Below are 17,565 nucleotides of genomic sequence, written 5' to 3'. Positions count from 1 at the left end.
AACTTAATAAAAATTAAATATACCGGATCTAAGACTGGAGTAATAAGTAGTCCAGGTCCCCACAAGAATTGTCTGTCTATGGTCCAGGTAGCTTCATCAGAGTAGAATCTAAAAAATATTACAATATTAAAGTTATGTTTTTATGATTGGTGAATCTTAAATAACTATGTATTGGAGAAACTGTTGACAATTTGAAGTTTAACAATTTCAATTAAAGAGAGGCTTTCAGGTTTTAAGACAACTCACAAGTTAATATTGCCACATGAAAAAGTAGGATTAGAAACTTAGTTATGCTTTAATGAAATCAACCATTTGGATTCAATATACAATATATTCTTAACCATTGTCTATTAAGGCTTTTTAATATTCCATGCATTAATGAAGCTGAAACAATTTTAGCTTTGTCACTCAGACTGTTATTTTGGATTAATACATAAATATTGATATAAGCAGATTTATATACTATACCTCTTTCTTCTGTCTCATTGATGGCTGTAAGGTCATAAGCTTCCTTATATATGAAATTGTGTCTGTGTGTATGCATATAAATATGCATTCTATTTGCATATTCTATTTTATGTATGTAAATGTGCTGGTTTTCATTGTGCCATCATCTAACCAATGTTTTACATCCTATATGTCTTTTCTTGCTTGGATTAAATCCAGATACCAGGCATTCTTGTACAGGAAACAAAGGCAAATAAGGAGACATAAGAATGAAGAAAAAGCAACAAAAGAAATAGTACTATCTACTACCTTAAAAATAAAATCAGATTAAATACATCATCAAAATAAATGAGAAAAAAAATCCTTCAGCATTCTGAGAATAAGGTAGAAAAGTAAAAGCTGTTTTGCAATGAAAGAAAATTTCTGAGTGATTGCAAAGGCAGATCTTAACTCAGCTTTAGTGTCTACAAAAATATTCCTAGAATGTCAGGGAATGCTTATGATATTCTGAACAAATTCCAGATATCTTCAAGCATCAGTGAGCTCTAGGCATAGAGATCTTTTTTGTTTTTGTTTTTTCATCAATTTAGCTTGCTGGAAACTAAGAGTATTTCTCCTGGAGTTTATTAACTGCACATCCTATAATGATTAATTATGATAACTGTCTATTTATTCCTGTGAGAATAAGCCTTATACATTGCTATAATCCTGCCAGTGAAATGGAAGTGAATCTAGCGCTCCAGCTATGCTCTTCAAAACACCAAAGCATGCTTGCTTGCTTGCCTGTTTGTTTTATTTATTTATTTTGTGGCTACTCAATTGAAGAACCTGTTGTATCAATCTCAAGCATTGCAACGTGGTTCCAGGTCACATCTGATAATATTTAACATTTGATTGTTCTAATTCCAGCAGAAGAGAGGCATACTACTTTCTTGTTTTAAAACTTTTATAAAATTTAAAATCTGTATAACTTTCATCTATGACAAGACTTTTAAAGAATTTAATTTTCTAAGAATCTGAAATAATATTGAGATCAACTACTTGAGTCTATAAAGGCTAATAAGTACATTCTAAAATATCTCGGCATGTGTGTATCTGTCTATGTGTCTGTCTGTGTAAGACATAAATGTAAATATATAAATACATATGTATGGAAAGTGTAAAGTACTTTCCCATCACCCAAAATCTTAAAAGCATGAACTTACTCATGTAGAACAGGTCTTGCAACCGTCTCTCCCCGTGCATGTGCTTTATAAAAGAGGGTATAGAGATATGGTAACAAAGTGTAACGTATTGTCAAGTAGTGTTTCGTTGAATTCACCAAAAGTGAATTGTGTCCAAAATATGCTGGATCTTTAGGCTAAAAATAAATATTCATAAAATTACTGGGGGGAAAGCCTTCAAACAATTAGAAGCTTGATCAATTTTAAAATTGGTCTTACGGCATATGCTGCAGCATTGTGATTCCTAGACAATGGGTAAAATGCTCCAAGTTGCAACCATCGTCTACAAAGTTCTTCTGAGACATCTTCAAGGAAGCCACAAATATCTGCTCCAATCTAAAATAGAAGCATATTAAAAATCATTGACATACTTACTGTGTGATATATCTGCATAAGATCTGCTACCATATCTACAACCTCCACGTTAATCAGTTCTCAGATGAACAATATAAATTGATTCACACTGGTCTTTGATAAAGGTTTTTTTAAAAAATCTAAATCATGTTTGGCTGATTGAGCAAAGAGAAATAGGATAGAATAGCAATGAGATAAGCTATTACTATATATGTAAATATTTTATCTGACTTTTCTAAATATATGTATATCTATACATATTCACACACACACATATACACACACATATATGTATACATATATATATATATACACACACGTAATACACATACATGTATGTATATGCATGAATGTATATACACATACATTCTATGAAAAATTAGTCAAAGTTACAAGAGACAGCCAGCTTTTTAATGTATATTTTTATAAAAGCACAAATACCAGAAGAAGACAAGCTTCAGGCTGTAAGGAATTGCATAGTATAATAGCAGATACGATAAATGTCTCTTCCAACAAACAAACAATCAGCCTCATTTCACAGTGAGAAAACAAGAAGGAAAAATCTACTTTAGCTTTCTTATGAGACACGGAAATTCATATCACATTGGTGCTCTTTCAGTAACTTTGATTCTAAGCTACTTTTAAAACTAGAAAGAAAATAATAACAAAGGTCTTAGAAAAAAATCTATCACCTCATCTATTCTGAGACAACTTTAAACCCATATTTTTGCTTTAAAAAAATAATTTTGCTTTCTGAATACATCTTTCAGTCTCATCTTTATTCTTTGGATTGCCAAACTGCCAAGCTGTACTGTTTTGGAATTGCATATCATACAGCAGGAGAGAATATATGCAGCTCAGGGTCAATTTGTGGATCCTTGGTGCTATCTGAATTTGCTTGCAAATGTTTCATTGCACAATTAAGTGACATTATCAGCATGATGCTACATAGTTAAGTAATGAAACATTTGCAAGTAAACAGAGAAGTCCCAGAAGTCTTCAAATCATACAGCTTACCAAAGGATTACTCCAATAGGAAAGAGATAGTCAGACCCTCCAAAATATATAGTTGAAGTTTACTAAATCATACATTGTTGTGCTAAGTCTAAAGAATGTGGTATGCATAGATCTCACTTAGAGAGATACATTAACCCAACACTTTATCTTACGAGAGCAATTTGGAAATAAACCTCCATTTGGTTATCAATGACAGACACTCACAGATACACAACTTTTATTATACACATTAGAAAACTACAGCATTACATTACTTTTCAACATAATTGCCATTCAAATTGAGGTACTTGTCATAACGTCTTACAAGGTTTGAAATACCTTAGTAGTCACTCGGTGCCAAATCTGGGCTATAGGGGTGGTGATCAAAACATCCCAACAGAACTACTTCAAAAGTTCTTGGATGCATCTAGTGGTGTGTGGGTGAGCATTATCATGAACTAACACCACACCAGAAGTGGTGCCTTAGAAAATCCTGCCAAATGTGAAGATGCCAAGGGAGTACTGCTAGTGAAGTTCATGGAGCGTGATTTGTCCATCAATTCAGAAACCACTGTGAAACATTATGAAAACTCAGGCAAGCCATCCATAACAAGCGTCGGGGCATGATAACTGACAGTGTGGTGTTGGTTCACAATAATGCTCACCCACACACCGCTAGATGCACCTTTTGAAGCAGTTCCATTGGGATGTTTTTGATCACCCCCCCATAGCTCTGATTTGGCGCCGAGCAACTACCAATAAGGAATTTCAAACCTTGTAAGATATTATGACAAGTGCCTCAATTTGAATGACGATTATGTTGAAAAGTCATGTAATGTTCTAGTTTTCTAATGTGTATAATAAATTTTCTGTATCTGCAAGTGTCTGTCATTGATAACGAAATGGAGGTTTATTTCTGAATTGCCCTCGTATTTTATTATGCCAGAATTTAACAGTTGGACCAAACCTACTATTACAGTTAAAATAGCTTACAAAAGGATATCCAAATAGACCAAATTCTAATATTCCTGGTATAGACCACTTAATATCATTCCAAGTTGCAAAATTATCTCCCAGCCAATGTCCTGTGAATTTTCCAGAACCAGAAAATGTTGATCGGGAAAGGAGGAAGCTTCTACTTTCCTGGAAAATAGTCTTGAGTGCTCTGAAAACAACATAAATTTATGGCATTAAGGAATCGGTATATTTTACTGGGATGAAAAATTTGGAGAAAATGAAAGGCAGGTTTCAACATTGTATTTGTACCTACAACATATCCAATAAATTCTTGCAAAATTAACTTATGAATAGACTATTAAAGTCTAAAATATGAGCCAGCCTTTCAGATCACATCTTATAATTTGTGTGTACCAAATAGATGTCTTTTCAATTCATGAGAACGATTATGTCAATAAGCGTGTTTTGGCCAAATCACAAAAAAATAAAATAAATAAAATAAAATTAGGTTTTACTCTTGGATGGTTTTAGGCTTCCCAAGGGAGTAAGATTTACCAGTAGAATTTTGATAGTGTGTTCAATATTTATTCTAACATGTTAAGAGTTTATATTTTTGAATATTCCAGTCAGGTACTAATAGAGAAATCGCAGAATTTTTTTTCTAATACACATTCTTAGATTGATGATGGGGAGGGCATTCCAGTATTTGAGGGGCTGCCACAAAGAAGAGGGGGGGTCAACGTATTTTCCAAAGCACCAGAAGGCAAGACAAGAAACAATGGATGGAAACTAATCAAGGAGAGAAGCAACCTGAAATTAAGGAGACACTTCCTAACAGTGAGGACAATTAGCCAGTGGAACAGCTTGTCTTTAGAAGTTGTAAGTGCTTCATCAGGTTTTTAAGAAAAGACAGCCTCCTATCTGAAATAGTATAGGGTCTCTCTCCTGCTTGAGCAGGGGATTGGACTAGAAGACCTCCCACGTCCCATCCAGGTTTGTTCTGATTGATTGATTTTTATTCTTGTGATTACCTGTCCAAACCGAAACAAAGAAAATCTGGCACAAATTAAATTTAAAGGGAAAAAAGAATGCAAAATTATTTACTTATCAGTAGCTATAGACATGAAATATCCATAGAGGCTGTGAACATCATAGTGTTTCCCTGCCTTTTGGACTGCATCCATACAAAGCGTCTTTGAATACATAACTCCATCCAGAATCTCTGCAGAAAAAAAAGAGATTTTTTTAAAAAAAAATCTATTGACTTAAAAAAAATCTCTATTGAACATTTCATTGGATAGCTTTCTGCAAGAATGCACAAGGAAATGACATTTTTTGTGGAATTCCAGTTTTTGAAAGTTACTTTTTTTCCCCTTTAAATCCACTACACTAGACTATTTTTTTAAAATAAGGTTAATATTCAATACTGAGTTTGCTAATTCAAAATTACTTGATCAAATTTCTAAATCAGCTTTAGGAATATAATCAGAGCTCATATCAAATCAGATACTTCCTAATTAATTCAGATATCCCTCTGTATTAAAATAAATGGTATTTACAAATAATTGCAACAAAAATATATCTGAATCAAAAAGAAAAAAAACCTAGTTAGATTGAATCAATGATATAGAGCAAGGGGTCAAGCCCGATTGCATTGCGGGCCATATCGTGACATATCAGGATGTTTTTGCATTTGTGGGGCTGGAGTGGGCATGGCCTGCTCAGGCTACATCCAGCCCGTGGGCCATGTGTTTGATATGCCTAGAATAGAGTCTCCTGTGTGGGCAGACTGTTAGACTAGAAGGCCTCCAAGGTTGCGTTTAACCCATTTATTATGAATTCTATATCAAATTAGATTTGATTTAATTAATATAGTTATAAATTAGGTCAGCACTGTTTACCTTTCTATACTGAAGTTATTTGTTTGTATTTTAAAATCCCCAAACAAAATTCTTTTTAGTTACAGTTAGGATGATAACTTGTAAGTCATCTGTCAATTTAACAATTAGTTCATTCTGTTCTTCCAGAAGAATCACTATGTTGTAAAAAGGTAAAGGTAAAGGTTCCCCCGCACATGCGTGCTAGTCGTTTCCAACTCTAGGGGCCGGTGCTCATCTCCATTTCAAAGCCGAAGAGCCAGCGCTTGTCCGAGGACGTCTCCGTGGTCATGTGGCCGGCATGACTAGATGCCAAAGGCACACGGAACGCTGTTACCTTCCCACCGTAGTGGTCCCTATTTTTCTACTTGCATTTTTACGTGCTTTCGAACTGCTAGCTTGGCAGAAGCTGACAACAATTGGTAAAGGAATCTGTTCCTGAAAATGTCTAAGATTCTATCTAAGGACCTTACAATTTATTTAACTACTGTGGGTTATTGATTATACAGATATATGAAAAATCTAGCATGGAAATTAAATAATTTTGATTTTAGTTGAGAACTTACTGGGAGTAAAAGGTGGGTAGTTTAAATTGTTTGCTGCACAACCAGTTTTTGATCCTTTGACAAAATTGGATACTTCATTCATGTCCTATGAAAAAAGATACATAGAAATTCATAAATATGTAGTTGTAATCTTCAGACACATATTAATACCCATCAGGATCCATGTTCCATTCAACTTTCAAAAAAAAAATAATTTTAAAAAGCAAGCACTCCTAACAACATATTTAACTGCCATAATAATTTTGGGTCCTACGGAGGTTGTTGTTGTTAGCTGCAAAGTCATGTCTGACCCATTGTGACTCCATGGACAATGTTCCTCCATGCCTTCCTGTCCTCTACCATCTTCTGGAGTCCATTTAAGCTCACGCCTACTGCATCAGTGACTCCATCCAGTCACCTCATTCTCTGTCGTCCCCTTCTTCTCTTGCCCTCAATCTTTCCCAGCATTAGGCTCTTCTCCAGTGAGTCCTTCCTTCTCATTAGGTGGCCAAATTATTTGAGTTTCAACTTCAGGATCTGGCCTTCTAAAGAGCAGTCAGGGTCTCCTCTAGGACTGACCGGTTTGATCGCCTTGCAGTCCAAGGGACTCGCAGGAGTCTTCTCCAGCACCATAGTTCAAAGGCCTCAATTCTTTGGCACTCAGCCTTGCTTATGGTCCAACATTCACATACATACATACATACATACATACATACATACATACATACATACATACATACATACAGAGATACCCATAGGTTAATAGAGAAGATATATGACTGAGGGTTTCTTAATGCTATCTGAGCTTAGTTGTTTTTTATGCAGACTTTTTATTATCCAAACTAGGTAATCATCATCAGTGCACTGATGTTACCTAGTTTGGGCAATGAAATGTCTGCAAGATAACAACACCAAGGACCTTTCATTTCAACCCTGAGCTACAAATATTTTCCTCCAAAAAATATGACCAACTTTCTTGTAAATAAATATGAATAGACTATTAAAGTCTAAAATATGAGCCAGCCTTTCAGATTACATCTTATAATTTGTGTGTACTAAATAGATGGCTTTTCAATTCATGAGAACTAACAAAGCCCACTGTGGCAACATTTTTCATGAATAGGCAAGTCTACCTTTGAATCTGTAAGCCAGTTACTGATAATTCTCCGTTCCTGTTTATCAAATTCTGCAGTGGGTAGCAGAAATGAATGGTGTTATGCATCTAGTTTTTCAACTGTTGTCCATCTCAGCTCTCTAACTCTTTAACAAGAGAGACAGCCTTCTTCCATATTTTTTTATTTATTTATTTTATTAGATTTATATACCGCCCCTCTCCAAGGACCCGGGGCGGTGTACAGGGCAATTGTATCCTTCAAGAGGATACTTTTGTTGCTATGAACAGTAAGCCACAACAGCAGACCTTGTCTGATTTTATATGGAACCAAAAATCAAAATGTATTAGTGTTTGGGTTGGAAAGCCACAAGAAAATTCTAAACCTTCAGGCTAGACTGGGAAGCTGAGATAGGAGATACTGCTGTATTGTTACTAGGAAAGCAAAACGGATCTTTTCATGTAATCCCTTGGAGATGAGCTAGACTTAGCAACTATACTTTAACAGCAATATTTTACTGTTGTTCAGGTTCATGAATGACATACTTTCCTCCATTTCTATTCTTCGCTCAGATATTATAATATCCCAGGGGTTCCAATCTGTTTGAATTTCAGCAACAATTGTACATGTCTGAATGTGCTAGGCATGGATAACATGCTTTTAAAAATCAAAACATTTTCTTCCAATGTTTGTATATCTATGGGAAGAATATATTGTTGCCTATTAAAAGAATAAAAAAATAGAGGTGCATATATTTTGCTTATTGCTAAGTACTTTTTGTTACCAACTATTTGTTTCTTTGTTGTGCTAAATAGTACTTACAATCCACAATCCATCAAAATGGATTGTTTTGTGAAAATTGTTGCACTCATACACCCACCACTGAACAGCTTCAGGACTGGAAAAATCAGGGAAGACTGTTGTTCCTGGCCACACCTGCAGGTAAATATATACATATATAATTGGTCTACAAAAAGATATAAAGATTTCCTTAAAATAGTTTTGCAAGATACTAAGCAAAATGAAACAAGAGGAATATCTTAGTGATATTTCAAAATGAAACAAATGGAATATCTAAGTGATATTCCACTTGTACTAAATTTGTTATTTATGTGTATGGGAAGACAATAAAATAGAAAAGGGCAATTATATCTTAGATATTGAAATTCAGTTTTTATTAAATTGCTTCTTTTTCACGTAACAGTACTACTTCAAGAAATTGTCGCCTAGACAACTTAGTGGATATCATAAATGCCATTATGTTTTGCTATGTTTTTATATACAGTATATATAACATACTGCTAAGTTCTGCCTCAGTTATTTTCTATTAAGAACACCCACAAAACACTGACACCCAAATATGTCTCCATAATAGGATATATCTTGCACATGCATATATAATTGTTTTATATATATATTGTGTGCATATATACAGTGATGGGATTCAGCTGGTTTTCACCACTTTGGCAGAACCAGTAGCTAATATTTTGTTGCCCAGGCCCAGAATGGACTCCCGGAAGTGGCATCCACACAGAGAACCAGTTGATCACATATTTGAATCCCACCACTACATATATGTATAGATATACATACATATATGCATATGCACACATTTGTTTATATATATATATGTATGTATGTATGTATGTATGTATGTATGTATGTATGTATGTATGTAGAAACAGGCAGGGGAAAGTGAGAAAGACCCAGAAGTCATGGGCTATAAGGAAATGTAAATCAGTTTTAGTTCTTAGCAAATGGCTATCATCAAAGAAATCAACTTTTTTAAATCTCATCCTCCAGGATGTGTAGGTAGATAGGTAGTTAGGTAGCAAATTCTGCTTGCATTAATTTGTATTTTTCTCCCTTTTCTGAAGACAATATTCAAAATATCAAACTTACCATCTAGTTAATATTTTCAGTATAATTTTAAAGAAAGAAATGCACTGAGGGAGAGAAGAACTTTGAATCTGTTACCATCAAATGCAAGATAACATTGATATACTAATTTAAATATTACACTTCTGCCTGCAGCCATTCCTCATGACTTATTGAGCATGATGCAGAATGAATAGAATGTTTATATCTTCATAATAAGAGACATGAATATTACATAATAAGTTACTAATAATGTAATAAAATAACTTGTAGGTTACCAAACAGAGCAGGAAGATTCTTAATAATCTCTATTCCAGACATGTCAAACACAAGGCCCGGGGGCCAGATCCAGCCCGCGAAGTGGTTTCATGTGGCCCACGAAGCCATCCTGGAAACAGTGAGGGAACGGCCTCCACTGCCTTGGCTCTGGCCCAGAGACCCTCCTCCTGCCAGAGACCCTCAGATCTGTCCCACTCCTGCCCAGGCCCCCATAGGCACCCTTGATGCAAATGATGTAGAGCTGGCCACACCCACCCAGTAGGCCATATGCACTCTAGCCATGCCCACCCAGTAGGCCACGGCCACCCTGGCCATACCTATCCGGCCCCCTGAGGGCAACCGCAATGCTGATGCGGCCCTCAATGAAATTGAGTTTGACACCCCTGTTCTATTCAATCAAAATAGAGCTGGAAGGAACCTTGGTGGTCTTCAAGTCCAACCCTGTTCAAGCAGGAGACCCTACACCATTTCAGACAGATGGCTTTTCCTGTCTTTTCTTAAAGACCTCCAGTGATGAAGCACCTACAACTTCTGAAGGCAAGCTGTTCCACTGATTAATTGTTCTCACTGTTAGGAAGTTTCATCTTAATTCCAGGTTGCTTCTCTCTTTGATTAGTTTCCATCCATTTCTATCCATTGTTTCTTGTCAAGTGCTTTGGAAAATAAATTGACCCTCTCTTCTCTGTAGCAGCTTCTCAAATACTGTAATACTGCTATCATGTAACCTCTAATCCTTCTTTTCTTTAGACTGGCCATACCCAATTCCTGCAACTGTTCTTCATATGTTTTTGTCTCCAGGCCCTTAATCATTTTAGTTGCTCTTCTTTGCACTTTTTCCAACATCTTTTTTGTAATGTGGTGACCAAAACTGGATAGGGTATTCCAGGTGTGGTCCTACTTAGGATTTATAAAGCAGCACTAATACTCCACGTGATTTTGATTCTATACCTCTGTTTATACAACCAAGGAGATTGTTTCTTTTTTAGATGCTGCCACACACTGCTGACTCATGTTCAAGTGATCATCCACTAGGACTCCAAGGTCCCTCTAACAGTTATTGTTTTTGAGCAGGTTTCACTTAATTTATACTTGTACCTTTGTTTTTTCCTGCTTAGGTGTAAAACCTTGCTTTTCTCCACATTAAATTTCATGTTGTTGGGTAGGGCTCATTGTTCAAGTCTGTCAAGATTTTTTTGGGATTCTGAGCTTGTCTTCTGGGGTGTTGGCTATTCCTGCCAGCTTAGTTTCATCTGCCAATTTGATGAGCTCCCCTTCAATTCCCTCATCTAAGTCATTTATGAAGATATTGAAGAGTACTGGGTCTAAGACGGAAGCTTGTAGTATCCCACTGCTTACTTCTCTCTATGTAGATGCAGAACCATTAAGGACAACCTGTTGGGAGTGCTTTGTCAGTCATTTATAAAACCATCTGATGATAATGCTGTCTATCACACATTATTCTAGTTTACCAAGAAGTAGGTTGTAGTTTACTTTGTCAAACGCCTTGCTGAAGTTTAAGTATACTATGTCCAAAACATTTTGTTGGTTTACTAATTTAGTCATTTTGTCAAGAATGAAATAAGATTGGTTTGTCATAATTTGTTTTTAACAAATATGTGTTGGCTATTTTATTTGTTTCTACATGTTTACAGATCTGGTTTTTTATTATTTTTCCAGTATCTTCCCAGATATTGATGTTAGCCTGATTGGTCTGTAGTTTCCTGGGTCTGTGTTTTTTTCCTTTCCTTTCCTTTCCTTTCCTTTCCTTTCCTTTCCTTTCCTTTCCTTTCCTTTCCTTTCCTTTCCTTTCCTTTCCTTTCCTTTCCTTTCCTTTCCTTTCCTTTCTTTCTTTCTTTTCTTTTTTTTTTGAAGATGGGAATCACATCAGCTCTTTTCCAATGCTCTGGTAGTTCCTGGTGCTCCAGGATTTTTGAAAGATATGGTACAATGGTTCTGAGATAACATCTGCTAGCTCTTTCAGAACTCTCGGATGTAATCCATCAGGTCCAGGTGATTTATATTCACCAAAATCAGAGAGGTATTCTCTTCTTAGCGTTAAAAATATTTTATTTTTGGGAATATATCTGAGAAAACAAGTATTGTCAACAGTGTGATTTATTCTCAGTTTGTTGATTGTACCACTATTTATTTTCTAGAACTAGATAAAGAAATGTAAATTGCTTTGACAGCAATTGTAAATTCACTATAGGATCAGAACAATCAACATGGGTGACATTTAACAAAGAGTTACACCTTTCTCTGAAGGTCCTCATGCCAAAGAGAAAAAAATACAGTGGGTTTCTTCAGAATACTGAATAAATAATATATGTGGAGTGGAGAAAAGATCCCAGTTTTGCAGATGATTCCGGAAACTATTAGTACAATATTTTTCTCCTTTCTCTTTCCTCTTTAGACACTTATTTGCTATACTGTACATTTATGTTTTCTTTGTTACCTTCTGGGAGGAGGCTTCATGTTATTAGAAGCAGAACATCCAGATTCAGACACAGTTTTGTTCCATACAGTATTGTCCTTGTGAACTCTAAAGGTTCCTCCCTCCGTTATGTATTCAAGATGGACAGTGATTAATATTTATATGTAACTTATATGTACAGGTGTAGGTCTATATATGTGTTGTATATATAGTATGTTTAAATGTGTGTTATGTATGTGTACACTTTGAGGGGAAACAACTAAATTTCATTTTTAACATGTGTCATTGTGCCTTTAGAGGAACCTTTAGAGTAAAAAATGACAATAAAAGTTTATCTATCTATCTATCTATCTATCTATCTATCTATCTATCTATCTATCTATCTATCTATCTATCGCTCCGGTGGTCCACAACTGATTTCTAAAACCAGCAACTTACTTCCCCAATAAGAGGGCTTATTCCATCTGATTCATTTATCCACACTTTCATCCGTTCTCCCCTTACATAGGCTTCATAAGGGGTATTGTTCATGAGATTGTTGACAGAAATGGCAGGATCCTTTAAGAAAAGAAATTAAAAACAATAAACTTTCTAAACCTTTGTATAATTATGCAATTGCTTGTACTCTTGCAGAGGATAGCAGGGGTGCTTTGCTATGCAACAAAGCAGAACAAAGTTGACAAACTCTACTCCTCAGTGATGTCACCCCACCTCCTTTACATGCCCTTATCACTGTAGGACAGGACTTGTAAATTGACATCATTGAACATGCTCTGATCCTGTAAAAGACATCTTGTATCTTGCTTTCTGCCACTAAATTGCCAGGTACCATTGGAGAGCAGCTGCTAAGGGACAATTAGTATTCTGTTTAATTTTGCCATCTGTTGGATGTTTTTTTCTAAAACAAAAATTCTGGAAATGGAATTATGATATCCATTGACTATTGGTTACAGTACAGACAAAGTGGGCAACCTTTCAGAATATTTAATAGTATGGGAAAGTCAAGGACCATCATTAAGGATGAAGATGTAAAACAGTTGAGGCCATGTTGTCAAAGAATTGTTCATTTTTAACTTTTTAAAATTATTGTAATCCTTCCATCACACATTTCTTGTGCTGTTTGTTTTAAAATTCATCTGTAATCCATTGAACAACAAAAACATATAAGTCAAGGAAGGTTTATAGGAAGTTGCAGGGACTAGATAAACAATTACTAGACTCTTATGTTCCTGAATAAAATAATACTGTTTCATCAGGTTCCCATTACTGTTACTGAAGGAGTTGAGATGAAGAGAAATCTTAGTACAAATAAGGAAGAAAAATTGAGAAGTTTAGAAGTAATAATAGCAAAAACTTAATGTTTCAGGAAAGAGAGGAAAATGTAATGATGTGGATAGGCAAGACATTTGGCATTATAACATAATATATATCAGCTGTAACATAATGTATATGAGACATGGTGATGAAGTGATTAAAATGTCATATTGCAGGCTAATTCAGTTCAGTCCCTGACTGGCTTAAGGTTGACCCATCCTGCCATCCTTCTGCGGTCAGTAAAATGAGGACCCAGATTGCTGGAGACAGTATGCTGACTCTGTAAACCACTTAGAGAAGGCTGTAAAGCACTGTGAAGTGGTATATAACTGTAAGTGCTATTGCTATATGCAAACAATTGCTGATAAACTATTTCAATAATTGCTTTGCTGTTTAAATTAATCAGAATTACCAATATGATGACATATTTCTGTCCATGGTCATGAAGGTCTTGGACAAATTCAGGGAGGCCTGCAAAGTTTATCTTATCATAAGTGAAATCTTTCTTATCTTCCATGTAGTCAATATCAGTATATTGAACATCCTGGAAAGAAAAATGCAGCCATTGGAAATGTTGAATTTTTACACTATTTCAACACAGGCAGAACTGTGAGGAATCGTCATTATCACCAACACCAAGATCATCATAGTCTATATGAAGAATTCCAAGAAAAAGCTTAAAGGAAAGAGAATTGATGCTGATGAGTTTTTTTAATCAAGATGAAATAATTGGAAACTTTAATTCTATATCATATCTAAGTCTCCATTGGACAATCCTACCAGGAGGGTATATGAAGTATGGTTATTGTTCTACCCATAATATGGCTCATTCTGACAGAGCACAAAGATTCATTTGGTTTCTTGCATTCTGTTAACAATGTTATATTCAGAAAACTATTTTCTTTGAATCTGCAACTCTGACTCATTATACAGTATACCCCCATACTCAATTTTCATTACCATAATAACTTGCTATGTAGCCACACTATTTTTTTCCTCTAATGTATATAAAAAAGTAAAATAGATCAATTTATCCTTTAATATTGCAAAGGAAATTGGTTTCTCCCAACATATCCTTTTAATGGTAGAAAGAAAATGCATAGGTTGTTATCTGATGAAGCTGATGTTTTGGCTAAAGGAACTGTTCCTTGCATTAGCTAAGTTTAATATTCACAGGTGTGACAAAATTCAGCACCTGTTCTCATTTTAATTCTTCAGCCTCCAGAGAGACTTTTTTTAACTAGATTCCCAGCAAGTATAAATTCTTGTAAAATGACATTCTTGATTTTATTCTCTCTATATTGCCTAAACATTGACAGTTTCATTGAAACCCTATCTAACTTTTATCCTTTACTAAACCACCAGGCTTCTAGAAGATATCTGAAGACATATTTCATTTATTTTGATTGAATCCAGATTCAGAATGACTGATGTGGGGATAAAGCACTGTAATTTCTTTAGCCAGTGTGCCCAAAGGTGCTTTTTCACGAGTCAACTGGACTTTCTTGCTTTTTTTAAAGACATTTCACTTCTTATCCAAGAAGCTTCTTTAGCTCTGACTGGATGGTGGGGAATGGAAGGATTTATACTCCTTGCAGACAGATGGTCATTTGCATTCTTTTAGATCAGGGGTCTTCAAACTTGGCCCTTTTATGACTTGTGGTTGAGGAATTCTGGGAGTTGAAGTCCACAAGTCATAAAAGGACCATGTTTGCACCTGAGTAGTGCAAATGGGTGTGAAGCCTTCTTGGAACTGCTGAAAGGACTGTCTTGTAGACTGGAGATAGATGATGCCATATCCCTCCCCCTCTGTTGAGAGAGGCTGATCAATTTTGACATAGATGGCCTCTTTGACCCCTCTTTCAAACCAGCAGTCCTCTCTGTCCAAAATGTGAACTTTGCTGTCTTTAAAAGTATGACTTTGGTCTTTTAAATGCAGATGGACTGCTGAATCTTGTCCTGATGGGTTTGTTCTCCAATTTTGTGCCATGCTTTTATGAAGTGGTTGTTTTGTTTCCCCAATATACAGATCCACATATGGTTCACTGCATTATACTGCATATACCACCTTTCTCAGTTTGTGTCTGGGTGTTTGATTTCCTGCACTTGACACTAAAAAAATTAAAATCAAATACAAAATATATTTATAGTCCTAAAATAGATTTGCATTTTAGTTATTTTTTTAAAAAAATCCAGCTAGCCCAAACCAGGAAATAAAGAATATTAAATCCTAACCCCATCTACTTTGTAAATCAACCCATTCATTGTGACCTTCTATTTTCTACCCCCCTTCCCCCCAAAATAAAAGTGAAGTGTATCCTCTAATCCAAAATTTATCCATCCCTGGATTACAACTTCCCTTCCTTACTTGGTCTTGTTTTCCCAAAGCATGAAGTTGTCATTGAATTATGACAAAATTAAAACAATGACATTAAAACTTCCCACATAATTCATGGTTTCTTTTTCCATTAGAGTAACAAATAAAAGAGACTATCCATGGATTATGCATATCGTAACAAATTGAGATCTCATAATAAAAATAGCAAAAAGTCCTAGACATATGTAAGAATGGGACTTTAATTTGGTTAAAACTGAATTTATTAAATGAGCATGGATTTGCTTACTATGCTCATGCTTCAAGGGAAACTAGCCATCAAATTCTACCATCAATACTATGAATCCTTCAAGAATTGTACCCTTCTACTGAACACAGTAGCACAGTCAAATGGTATTTGAGTCTTCAAAATAACTGATTTTTCCCTCCAATCAATAATGTATTGATTTATTAATTAAAAATGTGTATAAAGGTAAAGGTAAAGGTTCCCCCGCACATGTGTGCTAGTCGTTTCCGACTCTAGGGGCTGGTGCTCATCTCCGTTTCAAAGCCGAAGAGCCAGCGCTTGTCCGAGGATGCCTCCGGGGTCATGTGGCCAGCATGACTAGATGCCAAAGGCACACGGAGCGCTGTTACCTTCCCACCATAGTCCCACCCAATTTTCACAGAGTGACTGCATTCCTTCTCCACCCATACATTTTTACTTACATAAGGTATTCCAGCTGCACGATTCCTTTCCACTACAGCTTTCACATCATTTAGATCAGTGTAATTCCATCGACAGATATGGAAACCGAGATTCCAATAGGAAGGCATCCATGGAAGCCCTATCAACTTTAGAATTAAAATAAAAAACAAAATTTAAAGGGGAGCATTTCCTTTTGCACTGTATACTTTATAGAATAGGATAATATTTTCTTGAAATGTAGGCAAAGAGGAAGTCTACTGAAATCTCTGTACCATCATGTTACTACACAAGTCATATTCATATTGATATAGTTATCTATCAAAAATGTAACACAGTTTTAATATGCCATGAGAATGCAGAAGAAATTTAGATTCTGGCTTTACTGTATTTCCTGAACCTAGGAATACATGAGTCAGTATCAATGTTTGGTAGTACTTTGGAGTTTTATGAAATTGAACAGCAGCAGCAAAAATAGCAATAGAAATCTTCCTCCAGATAATTCAAAACTACTAATTAAGGATTTTGATGAACTTGTAAGAGGGAATGGAATATTTGGAAGAGAGTTACATATTTTTGACATGTAAGATTTGAAGGCCAGAATTATTTTTATCTAATTCTGAGATATATTCATAGGGCAGTGACAACGGGGGGAGGGGGAGGGCTTTGTCATTTCTGCTTGTGTATCTGGTATGTCTTTCCTAAAATAAATAATGTCTATGAATATTTCCTGTTGTTAGTTCAATAAAAGATAACTATAACATGCTCGGCAAAATCCTTTAAACTTAGCTGGATTGTTATGATTAAATTTCAGGCTGTTATGGTTATATCTAGAATGAAGACATAAAATCATACAATACTAGTCCTAACAACTAACTATGGTATTTGTAATGTATTGGGATTTTTACTTGAACTGATTCATGTATCTGTTTGAATGCTGCTTAAGGTTGCTCAATGGTGTGTCTGTGTAACGGTCACTGACTAAGCCAGACTTCTTGTCTCCAAGAAGATCATTGGATGATTTGGGGCGGGAATGGGTTCCTTTAAACCTATTGGCTGCTGCCTAGTGGCCAACCCTATAAGTAGCTGTGCAGCAGCCTCTTTTTCAGTTCTGTTCCTGTTTGCCTCA

General features: G+C 35.5%; 1 protein-coding gene across 1 annotated transcript in view; it reads right to left on the bottom strand.

Annotated features, from left to right (window-relative positions):
• SI (sucrase-isomaltase) overlaps positions 1-17,565 on the bottom strand; it is a 132,996-nt gene that overhangs the window by 61,216 nt on the left and 54,215 nt on the right. The window contains exons 10-19 of the mRNA XM_083364319.1: positions 16,460-16,585; positions 13,829-13,960; positions 12,541-12,660; positions 8,334-8,447; positions 6,421-6,505; positions 5,082-5,199; positions 4,014-4,185; positions 1,890-2,006; positions 1,653-1,807; positions 24-108 (exon numbers count right to left, since the gene is read on the bottom strand). Coding sequence (XP_083220445.1) covers positions 24-108; positions 1,653-1,807; positions 1,890-2,006; positions 4,014-4,185; positions 5,082-5,199; positions 6,421-6,505; positions 8,334-8,447; positions 12,541-12,660; positions 13,829-13,960; positions 16,460-16,585 — 1,224 coding nt within the window. The remainder of the gene's footprint in view (positions 1-23; positions 109-1,652; positions 1,808-1,889; positions 2,007-4,013; positions 4,186-5,081; positions 5,200-6,420; positions 6,506-8,333; positions 8,448-12,540; positions 12,661-13,828; positions 13,961-16,459; positions 16,586-17,565) is intronic.

This window comes from Vipera ursinii (assembly GCF_947247035.1).
Source record: "Vipera ursinii genome assembly, chromosome: 5".
NCBI classification, from domain to species: Eukaryota; Metazoa; Chordata; class Lepidosauria; order Squamata; family Viperidae; genus Vipera; species Vipera ursinii.
Note: the sequence above shows the minus strand (reverse complement) of the source record. Positions and strands in the feature narration are given on the sequence as shown.